General features: G+C 40.6%; 1 protein-coding gene across 1 annotated transcript in view; it reads left to right on the forward strand.

Annotated features, from left to right (window-relative positions):
- Window positions 1-25284, forward strand: part of LOC311021246 (contactin-associated protein-like 4) — a gene marked incomplete at its 5' end in the record, with an annotated part of 99622 nt that overhangs the window by 27723 nt on the left and 46615 nt on the right. Inside the window, 3 exons of the mRNA XM_084021699.1 lie at window positions 8931-9124; window positions 16059-16206; window positions 19907-20110. Of these exons, the coding sequence (XP_083877825.1) occupies window positions 8931-9124; window positions 16059-16206; window positions 19907-20110 (546 nt within the window). The remainder of the gene's footprint in view (window positions 1-8930; window positions 9125-16058; window positions 16207-19906; window positions 20111-25284) is intronic.

The following is a 25284-nucleotide window of genomic DNA, read 5'->3' on the forward strand; positions in this document are numbered from 1 at the left end:
CATGCCAGGCCTTTGCCTTTGATGGATTACACAGAGGATCCGCCTCTTCTGGTGCTTGTGGGTCTGCTGCTGGTGTTGGTGGCTCCATGAGGGTGATTGTGTTGCCAGACACTGCAAGACAAGCCAAAGTGAGATGGCTTCCTGTGAATGGTTGGTTATGTCCCATGTAGGGGTGACGGAGGGTTGTACCATGTATGATCTTTTTACTTGCATGTGAAGTCAATTTAATTTGGAATTTAAAATAATGCTGAACACCCGTTCTTCAAATAACATTTCATAAAAAAATATAATAAAATACAAAAGTAGATTATTTCAATTTATTGACATCAATCAGTGGATGACCCTAACCCTAACCCTAAATGTCAACAAATTCCTTGGATTGCTATTACGACGGTTACAGTGGATTAGTGGTCAGAGAGTGTGTTTGTGGACTAGACTACTCACACATACAGCACCAGCAATTGTTTGCCACCCTCGCTTCTCCTGTCTGATTATGGTGTTTGTATTTCCTTTCTTTTTTATGAGATGCTTGACCTCCTCACGCCTCCATCAAAAGCTCTTGCTCAGTTTGTGAGAAGTACGCCACAGGCGCCATAGTGAGTTTGGGATCTGCATCAGTGAATCAGTGATCGATCTCTCGGTCTATTTGAGGAAGCCGTGTCACGGGATTAGTTGCACCTGGCTTCACTTAGTCGCAGCTTCTCATCCTGCTTTTGACTTTGTGCAACGAATTAAGCCGGACTGCTCTCATTGGGATACGTAAAACCCAGCTTTGTCATTTATCTGGATCCTGCTGTTGCGCAACAGGCCCCTGGTGGTCCTACTTTTACGCAAATCTGTAGGTACTTGATGACCCGCATAATACAATTAGGAGCCTGGTCTGCTGTTTATTGTCGTGAATTACATTTTCTCCTAACTCATCAAACATTTTCAAGTTTCAAGTAAGAACGGGCTAGTCCGCACAGGAAGGATGTGATGGTGGACTTTCACCCAGGATACAGCAGTTTGTGTCATGTTATTTTGCATTTTATTTTGTTTAATTCTGAGCCAAACCATGATGTTTTAACTTAACCTCATCAAGTAGCTTTGTTGCGTAAACATGACTATGCAGTTTTATAGATTTTTTGTTTGTTTGTTTTGTTCTTTCACCAAATGTTTCAAACTCTAGAAAACTGCAACCCGTTCATTTGTTCAGATTTGTTCAGAAAAAAGCGTGTGTCCCTGGAAAACCTAATTAAGAGTGCTACATTTGCATCTACTGGACAGATGATTGCTAACTGGTTACATATTATCAGGAAACAATCCAAATAGTTATTGTTCTGTCTTCCAAAAAATCTGGGTGATGTTTTGCAATATCCTAATCCCAACATTGTTATGCATATGCATACACATAGTGTATGTGGAATATTCTGAAGTTAATGTTGTTTTTTTCTCGATGAAGATACGTTAAGGAGCAGGCTATTATAATATTCGACTGATCATTAAGGGCCTGGAAGCTGCAGTTCATAAAAAAAAACATTGTATCATCAGACCTGTGACATGCCGGCTCTGCCATGGTGTTTCAACCACTCTCTCCATCTGCCATACTCCTCCAGTATTCACATGTAAAATTTAGCAGTTTAACATCAATAAATTATCATTGCAATATTCTCCTCTTTTCTTCTCCCTTTTTTTCTTTTATTATTATTTTTTTTCAACCCCCAGTGTTTTTTTGCATCGGCTGTGCATATAAAATCAGCCATAAGGGGAAGCTCCCCTCTGCTTCTGTTCTGATGTGTTGCAGCAGCCCCGCTCACCTCATGATTCACTGCCCTGCAGGACACGACATCAAAGACAAGTCTCAGTTGACTCCACACAAACTGGCAGACATCTCGTTGGGCGGATGATGGACTGTTGTGGGACAGATAAAACCCACAACAGTCCAGCGGTCGCTGCCTCCTTTCTGTTGAGGGTGTGAAGAAGAGTTGGACAAGAAAGTTGGACAAAACAACATGTGCTGAAACATGGAGATTTCAGGAAACACTACTCTGTATTTTGGCGCGTTGTGGCAGGAGGTGTTGGTTGATAAACACAAGAGTCAGATGTCCTTGTCTCGGACACAGAAGAGGATCTGATTGGTTTTCACCCCCTGCAGTATGTTCAGCCTGCATGCTGCTGTTTCCCTGGTGGCTGTGATGATGTTCCTTGACTTCAAAACGGCTGATCTCAGTTCAGTCTGTGTTCAGCATCTGATGCTTCTAAAGGAAGATGGGATCAGGTAAAACTTAAGTTAGTTGATCTGCACAGAAGAAAAAGAGAGAAACAATGAGATGAAGTAATGAAACAAGATGTAAACTGAAAGGAAGTTGAGATCTGGTCTTTTTTTTTTGTTAATCTGGCACTCAAATAAAGAACCTAAAGATGCTGGTGAATGCAAACACGTTTAATTAATTTACCCACATCATTTGAACATAAGCCATATAATTACATAAGTATTATTCATAACATTGTGCACGCAGTGTCTTGCATCTGATTTGCAAGCAAAGTGCCCTATGGATGTTAAATGTGCATACATTAAGCGTCCATATATAGCTGTTATATAATGCCGGGGATGTGATGAGCTTTGAGAGCTTTGAGTGATCCCGTTCTTACGTTTGCGATGGTGTCATTGTAAAGCTCATTAGCTGTGTCAGTGATTTCTCTCTATCAACAACGATCGCAGGTTACAACGCTTTATCGATCCTCTGCCTGAGACTTGAATTAAATTACAGTTTAGAACCCAATTAGACGGATCAATGAATCCATTTCAGTTTTGAAAGCAGCAATGCACATTAATGAAATGCATCGATGTAAAAAGGAAAACCACTTTAATTCCTGAATCGCAGCTGTTTTTTTTAGAAATCATTGGATAAATTAAAAAACCCTGGTCATTCCCATCTCCTCCAGCTGCTGACGCTCCTCATACTCTGCTGTCGTTCTCTGAGGAACCGACTCATTCCGAGTTAATTCAGCAGCAAAATGAGAATAATGCACAGCTCTGTTGAAGAGAGACGCTGATATCTCCAAACGCTCTGCGGTAGCCTTGTTGCACTATTAACCTGTGGATAACCCATGAGATAGAGCTGTTAAGAATGCACATTTTCATTACTCATTAAAGGGCTTCTAAAATACAACATTCATGTTTCTCCCATTATGAATTTTTAAACAACTGATGGGCTATTTTTTTTTACAGCATTAGCATATGTGAATCATCATAAATTAAAGCCCCAATGCGTTAATTAGACTTTAATGTCTCATAGTGAAAGTATGTGGAAGAAACTGATCTCACCGTAAGAACCTGAAAGCAACACAGGCTGTACCAGGAACTGCTATTAAACTAATTAGAGAAGTGTGGTATTTGCATATAAATTGTGATCAAATTGCCTTTAAATTAAAATACACTGCAGACCTTTATTTAATAAATGGCTGGACTCCATTTATCTAATACTTCTGTAAAAATTGCAGGCTTTTCAGTGAGACATAAATTATGTGATAGACTAATGTAGAGCACTGCAAGTAAAGCCTTATCCTCTCTTTTACCAATGAAATACCACAAGCAGTGGAATACAAATGTCAACGAAGTAATTAAAGTCACTACAGGGAACTTTTAACTGGTTGTGTAACGGTTATTGCGGGGCACACTGGAGGGAAGGGAGGCACAGGAGAACCAGGACCCTGCTGCAGTAAAAGAAAAGTTTTCGAAAAGGAATTTTGGTGCACCGAAACTGCTTTTGACCACAGCGATGGCTAAAATCAATAAAAGTAGCTTTAAGTAACCCAAAACACACAAAACCGTGTGCTACAGCTTTGTTCTGCCGCTCCTGCAACAGTTCATATCCAGCCACGATATCCAAGACATCTAAACAGTACTTCTCTAAGAATATATCAGATAATTCAAATAATTCTAAAGTCCTGTTTAATACCATTGAGAGACTAATCAACCCTCCACGTTTGATACCCTATGAGCTCCACTCTAAAGAGAAGTGCAATCAGTTTGCTAAATTTTTCAGTGAAAACATTTCAACTATCCGGAGCAGTATCACATCATCTTCCACTAATGGCTTTGTTCCTCAATCTCTTAGCCCACCTCTGCCCGACAGCACAGTTACTCTCCATAATTTTGCTCAAATTAATCTGAGTGAGCTGGTAGAAGTCGTCCAAAAATAGGGTCAGCTACTTGCTCCCTCGACCTTGTACTAACTAAACTGTTCAAACAAGTCTCATACATACATTATATTGTTAATACTTCCCTGCTATCTGGAACATTCCCTGGTTCCCTCAAACATGCCATTGTTACACCACTTTTAAAGAAACCTACGCTTGACCCCTTGGCTTGTGAGAGTTATAGGCCCATCTCAAACTTGCCTTTCTACCTATTTGTCTCAAAATTCCATCTTTGATGCCTATCAATCAGGGTTTAGAGTAAATCACAGCACAGAGACTGCTCTAGTCAGAGTTGTAAATGACCTTCGAATTGCAACTGAAAATCAAAAAATATCAATTCTCGTTCTCCTCGATTTAAGTGCTGCATTTGATACAATCGATCATGCTATTCTTCTTCAACGTCTTCAGCACTCAGTTGGCCTCCAGGGTACAGCTCTTGATTGGATCTCATCCTACTTAAATGGGAGATCCTTTTCTGTCGACAGCCTCTCTTCTGATGTAAAGCCCATCTTATATGGGGTTCCCCAGGGGTCAATTCTTGGTCCTTTGCTTTTTTAATTTGTACATGTTGCCACTTGGGTGTATCATTCGACAAAACAACATTTCCTACCATTCATATGCTGATGATACCCAGCTTTACTTATCTATCTCCTCTGATAAACCCAGTTCGGTTAATGACCTCACTAGTTGTATCTTTAACATTAAAAATTGGATGTCCCAAAATGTTTTAATGTTAAATGATGCCAAGACAGAGATTCTGGTTGTAGGCCCTAAGGCCCTAAGGCCCTGAGAAATCGCCTTCAACCATTTCTGACCTCCCTCTTGGCAAAACCATGTGAGAATGTTAGAAACTTAGGAGTGACTCTTGATGCAGATCTGAATTTTCAAAAACCTATATCCAACATTACTAAGATAGCCTTTTACCACCTCAGAAATATTTCTAAAGTCCGCAGCTTCCCGTCTTTACAGGATTCCAAAAAGTTAGTACATGCTTTTATGTCCAGTCGGTTAGATTACTGCAACGCACTCTATGCTGGTCTAACAAAACAATTCTTAAACAAACTTCAACTTATCCAAAATGCAGCCGCTATAATAGTCACTAGAACCTCAAAATGTAATCATATCACCCCTGTTCTTAAAGGAAAACACCACCGCATTTCCATACTGAACTATGTTCTGCTCTGATCTTAGACGAGGTGATACATACCTCCCTCTCCTCTGTGCGTGCACTCAATGGCTCTTGCACGCACTCCGCGCAGCGCTAATTTGCTAGCATGTAGCTTGTCCCAGTATATTCCTTAGGATCCAAAAGGGGGTGAAGTTAGAAGCAACCAAGCACTTCCACGTTGTCCCTATTTAAATACGGTTACGTGAGTAGTTACACGACCCAAGTTTGGTTACACAAAATGAAACATGCCAATTTTTCTAAGCGGATAACAAGGATAACTATATAGTATGGCGGAATAACAACTGGAAGCACTTCGACGTCGGCGCAGTAATATCATCACTCAAAACATGACGGGACTATATACCTTCTGCTTGTTTTCACAACCCTGTACGATGCACGTTATAACCATGATGTTTGATTGTTCACAAACTATCTTACTACAACCTGATGCTTCCTCAACTGTGCACAAACTACTACAGGTAGTGCAGGCAACGGCGTGCAGGTCACGTAGGTTCTATTGACGGAAGTAAGAGGGGGAGCGGAGTGATGATATTACTGCGCCGACGTGGAAGTGCTTCCAGTTGTTATTCCGCCATACTATATAGTTATCCTTGTTATCCGCTTAGAAAAATTGGCATGTTTCATTTTGTGTAACCAAACTTGGGTCGTGTAACTACTCACGTAACCGTATTTAAATAGGGACAACGTGGAAGTGCTTGGTCGCTTCTAACTTCACCCCCCTTTGGATCCTAAGGAATATACTGGGACAAGCTACATGCTAGCAAATTAGCGCTGCGCGGAGTGCGCGCAAGAGCCATTGAGTGCACGCACAGAGGAGAGGGAGGTATGTATCACCTCGTCTAAGATCAGAGCAGAACATAGTTCAGTATGGAAATGCGGTGGTGTTTTCCTTTAAATCACTCCACTGGCTGGTAAAACAGAGAATTGAGTTCAAAATACTACTTCTTGTTTTTAAATCACTTAACGGCCTTGTCCCACCCTATATTTCCGATTTGATTTCTTTTTATGATCCAGAGCGTTGCCTAAGGTCCTCTGGGAAAAATCTTCTCTTGACCCCCAGAATCAACAACAATGCTGCACATGGTGCCTTCAGCTACTGGGCCCCAAAACTCTGGAATAGCCTACCACTGGAGTTAAGGTCATTGCAATCAGTGCTCGCTTTTAAAAAGGGAATTAAAACTTTTTTATTTTCCTCAGCTTTTAATTCAATATAGGTCTTTGTTTTTAAAACACTTCTTATTGTTTTTATTTTCATGTGTATACATGCATGTGTGTATGTGTATGTCATTACTCTTCTCAAAGCACATTGTATCTATGTATCCATATGAAATGTGCTATATAAATAAACTTGACTTGACTTGACTAAACTTCCAGCTTCTCTCTGTTCTGAGTGTGCAGAGGGCATTTAATCACATTTCATCTGGGGGAAAAAGATACTTGGGTAGAACTTTGATCCTCTCCTCTCTGGCTGTCATCCAAGTTGGGAACCAAAGTCACAATATCTAATCTAATGAAACGTTGGCTCCAAAAGTACTTGACGGTTTCACACACAAAAAAAAAAAACAGATCTGGAAATGCAAATCAAGTTGTTCCACATGTAATTGGGCTCTGATTCCAGTGATGTCCTTGGATGAAACTCATGAGGAGATTCAAAGGCGAAATCTAGCGCAACATGATTTCCTTTAATGTTCCCTGAAGGCAACCTCTAACGACTGGTTCCAAGGGGCTCGATGGGCAGAGAGCCCAAACTCAAGAGAAAAAATTCTTCCAGCACTTTGTAGAAACATACCGATGTCAGTTACAATCTATGGTTGTCGCTACAAAGGGAAATGTAGTGACAAAAGGATGACACTGATACAATCTGTGGTTGTTATTATTAATTAGCAAGTTGTCTCTGAGCTATCGTCTTTTTGATAAAGATCGGGTAAAATGAAAAACACTGCTCCCCTGACATTCGTGTGAATTTAGGGCCTTGTAACTTTTGTGTACTGTTTTAAGGTGGATTATTTTGCTTGTACTCCTGTGAGGACCATTTCTGGAGAGTGGGGACATTTTGTCTTTTCCTTCCATCTACAAGACTGTTGTTAGTTTATTGTTTCCTCCTCTGCCTGCTTCGCCCAAGGCTCTCTCCTCTGTGGAAAGGGGAGAGTGATGTTATGCATCCAGGTGATGGATGTGAGGGCAAATGGTGGTCATGGGGACAAGATCCTGATCGACTCCGCCGATAAGACGGTTAGAGTTATGTAGTGTGCTGGCTGAGGTAAAGGGGACTTTATGGTAAAAGAATGAATGAAGAACGTTGATCATGATGCAGGAGCCAGAAAATATGGTGGCATTGTACTTTTCTGCAAACTGCAGATACGTTTCATATCAGCCTTGTATAGCGATTACAGCAACCCCGTCTCCAAAATTCCTTACAACCTTTACATTCCTTATACATTCCTTATTGTTTTCCAGACTGAACAGTCACAGTTTGAAACGCGTGGTTAATGAATAAAACAAAAAGCAGACTACACAAGTGTAAAGTTATGTTTAGCTGTTTGCAGAAATGCATTATGCCACATGGTTAACATTGTGAAATGATTGGTTTCACAACAAAAACTACTGATTATGATGAAAAACGTTATGATTTGTGTTAAAATATAAATGAACAAACCTCCTTGCAAACTCTCATGTAACGTTAAGTAACGACTTTACATAAAAAGCATATATTAAGAGCATGAACAGTGGTTTCCCGGGTTAAAGACTTGTTTGTTTCACCTGAACTTTGTGGCCTCTCGCTCATTAAACCACCCATGTAACGGTCGAGAACGGCCGCTCCATATCCTACATCACTGAATGCAAAAGCATTGACAAGGTAAAGAAAAATGTTCATGTTTTCATAGTTTGCAGAAATGTAAATCTTTTTTTCCCCCAGAGGTTTTAGCATTGAAGGAATGCAAAAAGGTACAGACATGTATGCATATTGTTATATAAATCCATCCACATGGTGTTCTTGCTGCAAAATGCCACTTTGGTACAACTCAGCACAAACACACTCACACCTTTTGCTCTGTAAATTATTTACTGTGTCTTCTTCTTCTGGTCCTCTGCCCTGGTTCCTAGACTATGTGGAGATCTGCTATGGTCACTTTAATATTGTATAACGCTTCAGCTGCAGCTCATATAATGTGCAGAACTTTCCTTAAGCTACAGATTAAAACTCTTTTGACTGTTCCAAATTAAACATCAAAGAAATTGATTAACTATTTGTGCTGGGAGCTTTTAACACGATGGGAAAGTTTGGATCTGATTAAATAACTTTAGTATAATTTGTCTTTTAAGAGACATCTGAAAACATTTGAACATTTTATAGTTCTTGTTAATGCAGTGGTTATATTTAAAGCATCCAGCAGTGTAGATGTTCCTACATGGCTGCATCTTTGTTGATAGGCTTTAATTAGTTTTATTTTGCTGTAGTAATTACTTAGTTTCTTTAGAAAAGGTCTGTATAGCACCCAGATATGATTTTTATGTTGAGAAATAGTCCGGGTAATTAAAAGTTGTTTCTCTCTTCCAGGAGCTGGAGGTTGGTCTCCTCTGACTTCAGACAGGTATCAGTGGTTGGAGGTTGACCTGGGTGGACGGACACAAATCACCGCTGTTGCTACGCAGGGTCGCTACGGCAGCTCTGATTGGCTGATGGCCTACCTGCTGATGTTCAGCGACACAGGACACAACTGGAAACAGTATCGGCAGGAAGACAGTATAGGGGTGAGTGCATTGTGATCCACAGAGAGGCAAAGTCTCGCCCCGTCTATGTACAGGAGTCAACGGCAAGAGCCAAATAATCCTGTTTTAATTATGCCATGAATTACGCATATGAAGAGTCGCTAGATAAAACACAACATTAAACATTTTGAATTGCAAAATTTTCTTTTAAAATTACAAATATATGTTTACTGAGACATAAAATTGCTGAAAGTAAATTCAATTATCACTCACTAAAACACTGGTGAGAAAAAGTGTTTCATCTTCAAAATGACCATTGCACAACAATTTAAATAAAAAAAGTATCCAAGATAAAGTCCCTCTGATGATTTTACGAACACAATAATTTATTAAAAAGGCCAATATTGGCACACTGATCATTTTAGTTCAACTGGCCAGTTGGCAAAATAATAAAATATTCTGCTAGAACATAACACTGGTATAAACAGTACAACACATAAAACACAGCGTATTGCTTGCTTTACTTGTTACATTACCCAGTAATTACAGTTTCTGTTGTTTATTTACTGTTTTACATAACTTAAAATTAACCACTGACATAATAGCTACTTTATATAAAAAATATGTGTCAGTGTTTTTGGGGGTTTTTGGAAGATGATCTTCTTTAAAGTCAGAAAATGGTTTGGCTTAAAATGACTACAAAATTAAAAAATAAAACGTCAGCAAAAGTTCTTATTTCTGTCAGGACGAGGACGAGGAGGGAGGACCCAGACGCAGGACAAGCAGTCTTTAAAAGGCTTTATTCAAAAGTACAAAACAAAAGACAGAGGTGGAAAAAACACTAACACTATAAACAAAAAATCACTCACTGGGAGGAAAACATGACTTCAAACATAAACTGCAACAAAAACCACTTAACTTGGATTCCGAGGTGACGTGGAACATGAGGTGACGTGGAACATGAGGTGACGTGGAACATGACGTGACGAGAGACATAGGACGAACTGGCACAAGACAAGGGGAGACGCAGACTTAAATACACAGAGGGATAATGAGCAACAGGTGACAACAATCAGGGATCAGGGATGACATCAGACCAGGGAACACATGGAGGAAGGGCAAGTGACCTGAAACGAGAGGGGAGTTATTTTCAAAATAAAACAGGAAATGACAAGACAAAAACCCAAGACGAGACATTACCTCACCGGCGTGACAATTTCACAAAGTCCCTTGGTCTTTTGACCCGTCGACCACCCCGACCTCCTCCATACACGCACTCTTAATCCACCATAAGATATGTTTCCCCCGAAACATAATTCGCAATGCAGTTTAATTTTGTGAGGACATCATTTTTTTAGGAGACCAGGCTGGTGTGTGTGTGTGTGTGTGTGTGTGTGCATGTGTGTGTGTGTGTGTGTGTGTGTGTGTGTGTGTGTGTGTGTGTGTGTGTGTGTGTGTTGAATGCCAGTCACAACACACACAAAGGTGACAACTTTTATTATGGCTCCATTTAAAGACATGAAGTGTCATCCTCACAGGACACAACTTGATTAAGTTTGGGTTAAAAGAGTTCCGGAGGTGGCGTTAAGGAAGTTATCTTACAAATAAGGAACGGGAACTGCAGTCTCCAGGGTGAAAGTCCAATGTTTTTGCTCCCACCTATCCAACCCGACGATCCAGATTGTGTCACTCTTTATTCTTCCTGGCTCACAGTCACATGGATTAAAATACAAATTGATTTTGTGGGTTACAGAATGACAGAACTTCACATTGGATTAGCTACAATCTAACAGTGTGTGATAACAGCCAGTAGCAACCACTCATTTGCACCATGAAAACGAAACCAGCACTTAGCAGCACCGTTCCAATCGTGCTGATTCTTAGCAGCCATCATTATTCTTTTCCCCTTCATTACTGATGAAAGCTCTGCCACTGTGAAGAATGCTGTAACAAAAAAAACTCCTCCAATCTAAAGGAATGAACATTTTAGCACATTAGCACAATTCCTTATTTCCTGTCTCACTTGACCACATTACATTTTTGTAGGTAGAGAAAGCAAAGAATTACCTTGGAGCTCATATGGACAGAAAAGCCTTGTGACAAACAGCTTCAGTTTAAAGTTGATGATGAGGGTCGACTCACAGAGGGGGTCAAACTAATGTCGGGCTCAGACTCCTTCGCAGAGAGAACAGAATAAACAGAGCTTCTCGCAGCTTAAAAGCTTGTTGATTTCACACTCAGCATAAATCAGGGTAAATCCACACTGTGTCTCCGATGTCCTTCTGAAGCCCTGCACATTAGTCAGCCCAGTTTATTGTGGCTTTCGGGGAACAGCGTCGACCACTGAGCCGCTTCAGTCACAATTCCTCCAGGATCTCTCCCCGTTCAGCCTACAGGCCGGAGTTTGATGCTGAGTGATGTTCTCTCGTTATTCCAATTTTCTCCCCCCAGCAGATGCTGTTGGGAATATACTCTCCTCCTAATCAGGGACTAGAGCATCCTTAAGTGTTAATGGAGGTAAAGGGAGTACATCATTATTTTCCCTGTAGGACTGATACAGACACATATTCTGTTAACAAGCTTCATTCTGTCATGCAAATATCTTTGTGCCAAAAGTGGGGAAAGCCATAAGTGGCAGTAGGTGAAGAATGGAGGTCATGAGATAATCGATGTTGGATACCTTTAACAGTTTAAACTGGATAATTGGGTTTCATTTCCTATCTTTGTCTGATGGAAATGAGAGAATGGAGGGATTGACCAACACATTTGGTTCAGTGATGATTTCAAAGTCGTCTTACGAGTTTTAAAAATGTCAGCTGAAGGAAACAAGTTAAGTGCAGTCAGATCTGCTCTACATTTACATTTTCTGTTTGAAAAGTCAGTTCTTGACATTAGAGCACCAGTGTTGGGAACGTTACTTTAAAAAAGTAATTAGTTATAGTTACTCACTTGTTCCAAAAAGTAACTGAGTTAGTAACTGAATTACTTTATAATAAAAGTAACTAGTTACCAGGGAAAGTAACTATTTGCGTTACTGTAAAAAAAAAGTTGCTTTATGTCAAATAATTTGGATTTTTCTGAGCAGTTTTCACAAGTCAGTTGAAATGAGTAGAACAGACATCTCCACCTTGAAAATGCCAACTTTTCATCGGATTGCTCCGGACTCGCCATCTCTGCTGCTTCTTCGAATTAGGGATGGCCAAAACGAAAAATATTTTTGACCGACCACCGAGCCTCATTAACCGGTTGAAACCAGTTAACTGATCAGATTAAAATGCGCTATTAAATGAGCTATTAAAATGCCCCCCCCCCCCCTTGGAGATTGGCGCTTGCTGCTTATCTCTCTCCCGTTCTGTCTCCGACTCACTCACACACACTCTGCCCCGGCGCCGCCCTTCCACTCACGTCACTTTTTTAAATCCCCTACAGCGCGAAACATCGAGTCCCGCGGCTCATTTAGGAAAATGACAGCTCCGAGACGCTGCTTGTTTAGTTTGAGGAGATGGTAGTGCTAATAATAATAAAGCAAGATGATTATTATCATGACCTTATCTTTTACCATTGAAAATCCTGAAATGTAGTAATGTCAGAATCCAAGCCCATCCAAGATAAAACGGGCACCTTCGGAATGCGTAAAAGACGCACCGGCGTGAAATGTTTTTATTTGGGCTATTAAGTATAATTTATGAAAAATTCAGTGTTAGGGATAAGTTGTTCATTTCACACAAGATCTTGTAATGAGATGGCAAACTGATCTTGTAGTCTACTCCTATAGTCGCGTAGCGTGTAGTCTTGTGTATAATAATTGAGATTGCGGCGCGCAAGCAGAACACGATCCTGACTTTTTTTTTTAACCGACAACCGACAAATTAAATTCATAGTAACGCACCGCATTTAACGTTCAGTAACGATAACGGCGTTGTAACGACGGAAACAGTAATTAGTTAGATTACCCCGTTACTGAAAAAATAACGGCGTTACCTAACGCCGTTCTTTTAAACGGCGTTATTCCAAACACTGTAGAGCACCCAAAGTTAGTCCACACACAACACATGAGGCCATGGCCTCTGTTTAATAGGGTTGCACATCTCTTTGTGATAAACGGTTCGATATGCATCTAGATACACAGGTTACGATTCGATTCAAAAACGATATCCTTTTATTACAGACCGATTCGAATCGATTCCATACAGTGTAACGATACGATTCGATTCTACGGTTAATATTTGTTGGAGATATTTTATAAAATAAAGAAGCCGATTCTATGAAAGTGACAGTACAATAGTTTCTTTTCAAATATGTAAAATACCACATATCCCCAAACATTGTGGCTGTATGGAACTGGCAAAAAAAAAAAAAACAGAACAACAAAATCACATGTCAATGTATTTTTTTTTAGACATGGACCAAAAAAATGTCTGTCTGAATCGTTGGCTGGCGGTCACAGGACAGTGTCGTGGACGCTACCCGTGCTGCGGCCGCCTCTTGTGGCGCAAGTTGAGACACAAGTGATGGACATTCAAAGCCGTCCGTCTCTCACGTGCGGTCATGGAGTGCCTGCGGTCACACGGCAGTGTCGCAGCCGCCTACCTGTGCTGCGCCCGCCTCTCCACCTCCACCTCCTCCATTCTGTGTTGTCCCTTGTTTATCACTCATACCAGCTAGCCAGCTACGGCGTTTCGCGGGCAGCTTCAGCTCTCGCGTTGTTTTAGAGACGCTGGTGTAATGCCGCCCATAGATATGATGCCGCCGACCGCTTCAAAGTCTCGCGATACCCGATCCATGACTCTATAACCAATTCATCTAGGAATTCATTGATAATTCGTATCGATTGAGGAGGCTGCTACCGATGCAGCCGTATCTCTCACTTGTTGAACCGAATACCCGGTCGCATCGGTTTATCGTTTACAACCCTACTGTTTAATAATAGGTGTACATGGGACTGCATTCAGTACTAAGTAAGCTTTTATTGGGTTTCCATACAGCAAGCTAGGATCCAGTCTGTTTTCTTCAAACTACAAAACAGAGGGTCTTGTTATGATAATAAAACAGAGCATACTAGGAAGTCTACTAATATAATGCATTTGTAGAAACTTACAATTTGAGTTGGGTTAAATTTCACCATTTCAACTTTCAAAACGTCATCAGTCCAGAAGTTCTGAAGTGAAGCTCTGAAAAATGTGATGTACTATTGCATTTCGGTGGATGGGTCTTTGAAAGCTTATTCGTAGGCAACTGGACTTGTTTTTTGAATAACGTATCTCCTCTCCTCCTACAACCTAAAGCAAGTCCAGTTGCTTTCAAGGATAACCAGATGATTAAGAACCTTCACAGACAGGACTTTAAACTGGTGTTTGTCGCCGCATGCGTCCCAAAGTGTTGTTGTGAGGGATGCATTTGTGATGGTTTTCATAAACCTAACTTAGAGGTGTTGTCCCCTAGACCTATCCTTTTGTTTTTTATTATAATAATAATAATAATTATTATTATTATTATTAATAATAATAATAAATCAATTTTATATAGCGATTTTCTCAATACTCTAAGACGCTTTACAGAGAATACAGCCTAATGTCGTCCCAGCTGACAAAGAAAACAAAAAAAAAGAGGTGGAAGCAGAAATAATGTTTCCAAATGAAATAAATTTATTCAAAAGTCTTGTTGAAGGACGATAAATAAATAAATGTATGTCCATATACGTGAATCAGTAGATTTCAATTTCAGCTAAAATTAATCTTTTGCGCTCAAATCCCATATTATCAGAGCTTTTTGTCAGCTCTCTCCATTCTCTGACCTCCGTTTTTCCTTCAAACCTGCAAACTCTGTGTTACTTTACTTCTTTCCACTTCCCTACAATCAGTCTCCCTTCGGAGGATATGCTGCCTCAACTCGGGGTGATATTTGGAAAGCCAATTCTGAGCTAAATGAGGTGCTGTTCTCCTCAGCCTCCCCAGCGGGAAACGGTCATTTTAGGAGGTTAGGATTCTTTTTTCTGTCTGGACTCACAGGATACAGTTCAGATGTTCTTCCTCCTGCCATGGACTCAAACCTCACACCTGATCAGATGGAAATCTGATGCTAAAAGTGTTGATGCTGTTCCGATAGTTTTCAATCATACCCACCTCCACAGAGAGGTCAGAGGTCAGGATCAGCTAAGGACAGCATTCACCAGAGTCAACAGGAATCCAGTGGTTTGTTCAAGGATGTTAGAGTCTAATCCTGCAGCCCTTTTACTTCCCAACAGTGAAATGCTGCAATGTAATTGTCTGTTCGGTTTACAGTATTTGCATATAAATTAAAAATGAATAAAGTAATCAGAGTTGGTATGCAGACTTAAGCTTTTAAGTGAAACACTCAAATGGCTAGGGCCCGAGAGGAGGAAGTCAGGGGAAAAATCTGAAGCTGAGGTAATTTAGGAGGAGCAGGAAGAGATCAAGATTCAGACTGGAGCAATACCAAACAAAATGTTGTTGTTTGTGAAAAGAAGCCAAACTTCCTGAAAAGAGAAAGGAAAGTAGTTTAAGAGGAGAGAAAATGTCTATGTTTTACAGTGAACGTTAATAAAAGGGCTTCAGATCGAGTCTAACTTGAAGCAGAATGAGTGTGCTAGGGTCACAGAGGGTAATACATGTGAGTCTCCACAGACCAAGTGTTTACCAAAGCCTGTTAAACATATAAAACTACCACTAGTGCTTCACAAGTCTAATTTTCTACCTGACTGAGACTCCATTCACCAGGAACATGGCCCCATCTCCACAATTTTCCCTTCATTAAGAGGAAAATCAAACATATCACTCCTTACAGAAGGAGGGGAGGAGTTGCACTTCAGCTTCAATAAAAAGATGAAAGAGCAGAATTTAGTGGTAAGCTTGCCTACATTATACCTGAGGGAGAGATTTTAAAGGTATCTTTGTGGTGTCAGCAGACGGATGCATGATGGAAGGCAAGATAATGAGATAACCTGCTGTTTTTCCAGGCTTTTCCAGGCAACAGTAACGCAGACAGTGTGGTTCAGCACAAGCTCCAGCACCAAGTGATCGCCCGCTACGTCCGCCTGATCCCCCTGGACTGGAACCCCAACGGTCGGATTGGACTCAGACTGGAGACCTATGGGTGTCCTTACAGTAAGTGTGGACTTTTTTTGTATTCCTACACTTCCAGATATAAACTGAAAAGATGAGAGTAGAAAGGACACCATTGCATTATTGAATGGAACAGAAGATTCTCTACGTCTCTTCACATTCACTTCAAAGCCACTTTAAAATATGTGTTGTTGCATTACCAGTCAGTGTTATAGTATCAGCCTCATGCTTCCTTATTCAGTGTGCCCCAAGAAAATCCTTTACATCCTTAAGGCTGGTTGCACCAACAAGGATTCAATTAGAAGATTTAATCAGCAACCCTGTCTCCTACAACTCTCAATTAGGTTTCCAGGGAAACTTATTTTTAATGGACTGGAAAGATGCAGTTTGATACACCTGGTTAACAAAGAAAAATATAATATGCAAAACTACAAAAACCACTTGGTTATGATTAGTAATAGTAGTTTAAATTGACTATGAAATTCCAACAAAACAAAAGTAACCTAAAAGCATGTGATTCACACAGGACATGAATAGCTTTCTTCTGGGTAAAAGCCATGTGGTTTTTGACCTTTCCCTACACCAGCCTCCACACTATGCGGCTTCCAACGACGTAGTAAAGTAGAGTAAAGAGCAAACGTAATCCACAACAGGATGAGACCGAGCAGCTAATCAGAGTCAGGCCTGTCCAGAACAATTTCCTTGCAGAACTGGTATCTTGAGAGAAATTAGGCTGCAGCATAATCAACTCAATTAGTTTAGTCTGTCCCTTAATATTGTACGAGGAACTCCATCAATCAATCTAAAATAGGCTGCAGGTACTAAGTTCATGCTACTACAATATTTTATTTCTATAAATGGATCCGTCTTCTCTCATATGACACGAAAAGGGTGACATGCAACATGCTACTGGAAGCTCTTTTTTTACCATAATGTTACATATATTTTACAAATTACATATACACAGCTTAAAAAAATAAGGGAACACGTAATCATCACAGTATAACACTCTATACTATACTATACTTCTCTTCATAGATGAGATCAGGTTCACACTGAGAACAAGTGACCGACATGAAGCAGTGTGGAGACGCCGTGGTGAACGTTGGGCTCCCTGTAACATCAGTTTGGTGGTGATCTGGGGAGGCATGTTCTTGGAGAGTCACACAGACCTCCATGTCAGCCAACAGTACCCTGACCGCTGTTAGGTACCGGGATGAACTCCTCAGAGTGATTGTCAGACCTTACACTGCTGCAGTTCGGGTTCCTTGGGTTTGTGCTGGTGTAGGAGGTCCAGGATTTGTCCTGAAGTTGTGGATCCTGGGTTCCTCCTGGTGCAGTGGGCCCTGCGTTCATCCTAGTGCAGTGGGTCCTGGGTTCTACCTGGTGCAGTGGGTCCTGGGTTCTTCCTGGTGCAGTGGGTCCTGGGTTCTTCCTGGCGCAGTGGGTCCTGGGTTCTTCCTGGTGCAGTAGGCCATGGGTTCCTCCTGGTGTAGTGAATCCTGAGTTCCTCCTGGTGCAGTGGGCCCTGGGTTCAGCCTGGTGCAGTGGACCCTGGGTTCTACCTGGTGCAGTGGGTCCTGGGCTCTTATTGGTGCCTCATGTAGCGAGAGTGTGTAGGCAGTTGCTGGATAGCGAAGGCATTGATGCCATTGACCGGTCCTCACGTTCCGATGCCCTAAATCCAATTGAGCACCTATAACGTCCTACGCCAGTCCAGGAGCTCACTGATGCCCTGATCCCTGTCTGAGGAAATCCCCCTGGACACCATCCTCCTACTCATCAGGAGCACAGATGTTGTCAGGAGTTCATAGAGGCACGTGAGGGCCAAACACACTACTGAGTCACATTAGGAGTATGAACTTCACGCAAGATGGATCAAACTATGATTTTTACCTTTATTTTCAGTGTGATTTTGAGTCCAACCCTCAGTAAGTTGATGATTTTCCATTGACTGTTGTTATGTCATTTTGTGCTCAACAAATGACACAATGTAGACCAGTAAAGGATTTCAACTTGAATAATTCGTTCATCAAGGCCTAATGTGATTTAAGTGCTCTGGTAATATTTTTGAGCCATGTACTTTATATTGACACAGAAACTTCATCTCATCAAGAATTTTTCCAGCATGTCAAAACCCTGATCTGTACGTGCAAATGAAAAATGTGCTTATAAAGAAGGATGGAAACCAACTGTATATGTATATTATATAGAGACTAATTGGAGACAAGGAGCAGATGGGAAGCATGCAGCAGATCAGGCTTGATTAGAAATGAGCCACAGGAGTGACAAACAGTGGGAGCTGATGGGAAGTGAAGAATGGGCATGAAAACCAGACGCAGCATGGGAAGAGAAGGCCTCTTGCTATGTCTGCTGTTTGGAAAGGAAAATTTCATTATGCCACATGAATGCAGCCAGAAGTGATTTGTCCGTTAGAAGTCAAGCCAGTGTTAAAAATTAATGAGTTCTTCTTCGCCTCCAAACAGAGTTTCCACACACTTGTCATGCAAATCCATCTATGGAGTTATAGAAAGAAACAGTCCAGCTCTTGAAAATGAGAAAACCACACTGCATGGGTAGAAGAAGGGAATTCATAGATTGTTGTGTAAGAGTGTTACCTTTTGAAAGAGTGTGTGGTTGATAAGAAAGAAAGTGTGTGCTTGTCTGTTCTGTTTGATTCAATGGTTGCTCTCAGCTATATGAAAGGGTTTAATTTGTTGATTTTGATGATGATGCTGAGATTATTTTCTGCAATAATCCAGAATGCAATGGAAACATTCCAGTGTCTTTGTTGTCTATGGAACCAGTGTGAAGCTCACCTCCTGTTGGCTACAAAAATCCATTATCCCTGCAGCGCTCCATCCGGGGACAAGACACGAGCAGTAAAATCTGGTCTGCATTTGTTGAAAGGCTCACTAGCCTCATAGAACAAGAGAGCAGTAGTAGCAATTTTTGTTGGTTCTTATTAACCATAAAATGCAAAGCCTCTGGAATATATATAAAGGCATACTTGACATGATAATGTTCTACCATCATTGACTGATGGATCCACTTAATGTATTTATACATAAATAAAGGGGTTCCTAGTGAAGATAGCAGCTTCCTGTTGCTGTTCAACTTTAATTGATGTTACTTGTCATTTACACATGAGAGAGAGAGAGAGAGAGAGAGAGAGAGAGAGAGAGAGAGAGAGAGTTAATGATGATCAGTGAGAGTGTACCTGTAATTTATTCAAATGTATCTACATTTAGTCAGAGCGCTCTCTAGAACGCTTTGTTTCTTTGTTCCTCATCAGTTGGAGGTGTAGAGGAATGATTTATGATGAGATCACTTTGTTGGATCTCCGTCCTCTATGAACAATACGCTGCCATCTCCTCTGTAAAGAGATGGATTAGAATGGGATTAGGATTTATGTGTTGTGAGAAACCGATCTGCAGATCACAAGAATGTAAACTTTGGTGAAATACCTTTTGTCTCGGGCTGCATGACCTTTGTTCTTCTGGTTTAAGCATCTCCATTATTATCGTATGCTCTATTGAATTTAAATCTGTGGTGGTTAAAAATATGCCAATGAGTTATATTGTACATAATAATAAACGTTTATTCACAACTTAAATGTGACCGATAAATTAAGACATTTTTCATAGTCCCTATAGCTCTGTATGTATGCATGTTTGTGGTCACTAGTATGTTTAAATATAAGGATATATTTATTTATTCTTAATGTGTTTCTGTTTCTCAGACTCTGACGTGGTGAGCCTGGACGGACGCAGCAGCCTAATGTACAGGTTGAGTCCTAGGCCGAGGCAGAACACCAGGGAGAACATCTCTCTGATCTTTAAAACCCTGAGGAACTCTGGGATACTGCTTCATGCCGAGGGACAGAGCGAGCACAGCCTCATCCTCAAGTTGGAGAATGGAAAGCTTCTCCTGCTGCTCCGCAAAGGTACAACTCTGAAATCCTTGTATACGCATAATGTGATTTCTCAAAGTCTGACTGGTGCTGTGTCAAACTTTTAAAGGGTACTTGTGTTCTGCTTTCACTCTAATGTTTTAGTCTCCACTGAGATGTCATTAAGACAGCCGTGTACTGCTTGTGATGGATAGCATATCATTATTCCTTCTGCTCTGATTAGTCTGACTGTGTGGTTAGAAATCAGAAAGCTATAAAGTGTCTAAACCTCGCTGACTTTTTATCGCTCCCCCACTGATCCGTTGGTCGACAATATGATGATGTTTGCTGACAACAAGTTTTTGTACTGTTGCATAGACTTATTTGCAGTATGAAAATGTCTGAAAAGATCAGTAACATGTTGATAAGATGTGAGATTCAAAGTTAGTAAAAGGTCAAAATTGTTCGCTGGAAACTATTGACTAACATGAAAAACATGAGTAAAATGTCCAAGAAATATTGGTAAAATGTCTGAAAAACTTGACTTATTTAAAGGGGTGGGAGATGTAGGGTTTTGAAACTTGCTGGATTCCTCATTTTTCTGAGCTCATCATGTACAGTATATTTTTTCATGGTGTTGATTTACAAAGTGGTGGATTACTTGCTATTCAGACAACCTTATAGATGTTTCTTTGTTTTATAAAATAGTTTCAACAAGTTAAATATGCGTGGATAAAAACATGATAGATCCAGTCAATCCATAGAGTCAATACCAAGTGCTTGTGATAAAGTGCCCACTCAATATAAAGTGCTCCTCAGTAAAGTGTGTAGAGATGTCGGAGTGCAGTGTGCTCTTCACATTAAATGTTTAGTATGTATCAGAGAAGAGACAGACTTGTATTTTTAGTTCTTCAGAGGTCACCTCGTATTTGTTTGTCTACCATCGCTGACAGTATCAGTCTGATCAAACCAGGATCAATGGCCAGAACCAACACCATCTGGTCTCCCACTGTTTTAAACACACAACGCTGAAATGAGTTGGAACGGATCAATTCTAGAAGTCCATACAGGCGGCAACTTCCGGTTCTGAAAAGTGAAGCCGACGCTGAAGTGCCTTTAACTTGCATTCTCTCTGCTGGCCATCAGGGGGTGGCTCTTCTGGTTTTCATGGAAGTCTGTGAGAAAATGATCTGACTTCTCACTTGATTTATTATCTCGGTAAACATTGTAAAGATGTTTTTATGGTCTCAATTACTATTTTCAAGTCTTCTCCAATACAGCATAATGTTCATTTACTAAGTTATGGTCCCATTTAGAGTAAAATAGACCATAAAGCAGGGGATGCTTTCGGGCTTGACTGTGATTGACAGAAGGCTCAGCGAGGCAGATGCAATGAGGTTGCCACTCAGGTTGACGATATTGTGTTCTTCAGATCCACCTGTCGCTCCTCTGCAATCCAAATATGGTCACTTCCAGTCACTGGTTGCAAAAATTAAAAGATTGCAATGGCCAAAATGCCGAATTTGAGACTTCAGAAGTCGACAAACCAGTGGTTGACATCAGGATGTCCACTTCTTATATCCGGTCTATGGTTGTAGCTGAGATTTAATAAGAGTCCAACTCTTTGTGAGATGGTCCAGACCTCTTGTGTCTCCTCCTCGGTCCAATAAATCACTGGTTTCACAGTTTTTAGAAAGCAAGTATAGGAAACCAAGGGTCTCACTGGAATTCTTCCAACAGAGATGAAACACTGAAAGACTGTTATCACCTCTGTGCAGCACAAGCTACACTTTTATATTAAATGATCCCTCGATGTTTAAAATTATACATTATTGTCAAGATTTCGCTAGTAAAATCACACCAGTTTATCTCTAAGTACTATTGCTGGATAAATCTCCATTATCTCCATTAGTATATAATAACGGCCGTGTCTTCACCTCATGGAGCAGTTACTGACCACAAGAGCGTTTCTGGAGCCGGCAGCATATTGAGTGAAACCCTTCTCTCCGGCTCCCTTTATCTATTAGGTCTCTTTTAGTTCCCTGGTTGTACCCAAAATAAATGTGCACACTGTTTGCTTAATATGATTATCATTTTGTTGGGTGGAAGGGGAAAAGTGGAGTTTGGGCCGGATACAGGTCTTGACAGTGTTAACTTGTTTTTACATTTGTTTTCACCTCTTCTTTCATTTTCACACCCTTTTTCCCAGCTCCTTCCATCTTATTCTCTGCTACAAAAGATCAATTGTATTTCTTGATTAACTTGAATGTTTCATCTGTCATCCTCCACTCCAATCCAGACTCCCTCTGTTTTTATTATGATTTAATTTTGCATCAGATGATACAGATTTAAATCATGAGTTAACACATTGTCTCATGCTGATTTGTATAATGATAGTAACATCAACACCATATAATCCGCAGTTGTAAACGCAGTTGTTTAACATAATCTGTTAAAACATTCATACAGTCATGTGATTTGTCATACAGACCTTCAACTACAGTAATGAATGACACACACACACTGCAGTTAATCTTTAACATCACCACCTAAAGTCACGTTTCACAGGATATCCTCCTCACAAATTATGATGACATTTTAATATACATTATTAAAGGTCTAAAGGCCTTTACACATCAGGGGCGTGACAAATAAATGGCACGGAAATGTGAAATACTCACCTGTTGATATTTGGCTAACTATTCAGACTGGTCTAGACAACAGGAAGTGAAGGCTCTGGATCAACACCCGGAGGAAGGAAGTCAGACTTGAATCCTCCCCTTCCGCTTTCTGTGTCTCCGTTCTCAAACTCCCTTCCAATCGGGAAACAACAGCAGCAACTTCAGAGCGAGCAACTCTGGCAGCGGCATGCACCAGTGATGTTGACTTGACCATCGAACCGATCCTTTCGACTTCACACAAGCTCCTGATATTGGTTTAGAGCTACAAACAGCTAGCAAATGGTCTGTGTTTTTAATGAGTCCAGTGAGCTCCTCCAAAGCTAAAGTATAGACGGGCTTCACCGCTGGGTCATCGACCATCACATTATGTTTTTTGCTTTTGTTTTTTTTGCTTTTAATTTGTTTTTTTAAGGTTTTATGCAGTTTTCTTTTTGCGGGGAATCAACCATGACACTATTTTGCTTCTGAAGCTTAGCACCGGCCAAAATCATTGTGATTGTTTGAAAGAAATACAGACGAGCCAGAGCGTTTTTTTCCCTGATACCAGAGAAGCAAGACTAGACTGGCAGTGATGCAAATTTACGACCATTGCAACAGTTAAGTTTTGAATGGATTCATGCAGTCTGCCTGAGGTAAACTGTTGTATAGCGGAAGCCACTCTCTGGTATTTTATTGAGTTTCCTTTCAGCGAAATGCTCTGAGCAGTTTGAAACAGGTACAGAGTACCTTGTGCTTTTATTTTGAAAGGTAAGAACAGAAGGAGTGGATCCGATGGCGGCTGCTTTTTTTCAAGGTTGAAAGGAGGAATACATTTTGCCTTTCTTTGCTTGGTTGAATCTACAGTCTCCATGTTGTTCATTTTGAATATTCCGCACAATTGGTTAAAAGCTTTGAATGTGGTTGCGAAAGCTCAGTAAAGCAACTCTTTTCCACAAAAGATTCACTTTTTCACACATAATATTAACATTCTATGTTAAAGAAAAAAACCCTGCAGTTTAAAAATCTATTGACTTGAGAATCAATTGCACAGAAACAATGTCCCCTGGTGTGTAACGATCCTAATTTGCATGTCAATTTATTTTTTCAGGTTTTGTTTTTGTCATGAATATTTATAACACGGTGAAAAAGCATTGTGCTTATGTTTTGGAGTGAGGTCCATTTCTCTGAGCTATCGCACTGCAAATACAGGCATCAACCAACGGGTTGAGTTGTGCTGATATTTGTGAAACAACATTAACAGTGAACCTGATCCACTCCTTCTGTTCTCACGTTTCAGTAAAAGCCCTCGTCACAGAACATTTACACTCCCGGTGTGAGAAGGCCTTTATTCTGCTGCTGCAGTTGTTGAATTAGATGAATCCATCTCAGTTCACTGAAGAGTATATTTTCTTTGTGGTCTTAGTTGTGTCACAGTAGAACGCTCATATGACGGCTGGCGTCTGGCTCAGTAACTTTGGCTTTTCCTTCTGTGTGGTTTGAGAGGAAAAGTTATTATTGTCACTCCCCATCTCCGCTTTGCTGAGCCCGGTGTTGGTGTGTGTGTGGAGCCGTGGGGTTGCTTTGATATAATTTATCTCTGTGTCTTCGCCCTCTGCTCTCACTTTCTTCTTCTGTCGTTTCTGCTATTATTGTTCCGCACTTGTAATTAATTGCAGCTCTATATGTCATTGCAGTTCTCTGCTTGCTTCTCTTATGTTCCGCTTTACCTTCTATGTCTCCACCGCTAGTGTGGGAGTTTTTTTGTCTTATCCTCCTCCTCCTCCTCTTCTTCCCTCCTTCTCCTGAGGCTTTTGCAATCTAAAAAGCAATACACTTTTGGTCTGCAGCTTTGTGCATCGGCCTTGAGCACAATGGATCACATCCTGCCACTTAAAGTATACATTTGTGTTTCTGCAAGGGGGATTTATAATGCATAGAGTACGGGACACACATGTGTGCCTGTCATTTTGCTTACTGTGTGTTGAATGTTTCAGGGAGCTTTTTATATTTTGCAAGATGGGTTTTCATCTGTGTGATGACGCAAACTCTCCTGGCTGGCAGTGTGCAGATTTCTGCCACAGCAAAATACTGCTGAGTGAATGTTTGCATCTTCAATTTTATAGTGTATCCTTATACAAAGGTTCATGTGATATCTGATAAAAATGCATTCCTTGTCATTGTGTTCTCCTAGTAAAGCGCAGCAACACGTCAAATTCCACGTTTCATGCATACCGTCTTAAATAAACTAACAGGTTTACTGTTGTCTAAACAGGTTTATAGGAAAAGTTTGTGGTTTGGGTTGAAATAACTACAAAGTGCTGTTAATTAATTAAGCAGTAGTTAAGATCTCCTGGGTGTTTTTCAACCCACCCATACACCGACCTTCTCCCTCCATGGTTTTAATTACTTATGTTGTACAAGTGCACAAACAGAAATCGACTAAAAATGGACAGAAACTAGACCGAGGGGATACTTTATGCTGCTTTTGCAAACGTCCACATAAGGGCATGGAAATAGAAGCTTGAAGTTGAATTAATTTATGGATATGGAAGCTTGCAGCTCTCTTGG

Source organism: Eutrigla gurnardus, assembly GCF_963514095.1.
Source record: "Eutrigla gurnardus genome assembly, chromosome: 11".
NCBI classification, from domain to species: domain Eukaryota; kingdom Metazoa; phylum Chordata; class Actinopteri; order Perciformes; family Triglidae; genus Eutrigla; species Eutrigla gurnardus.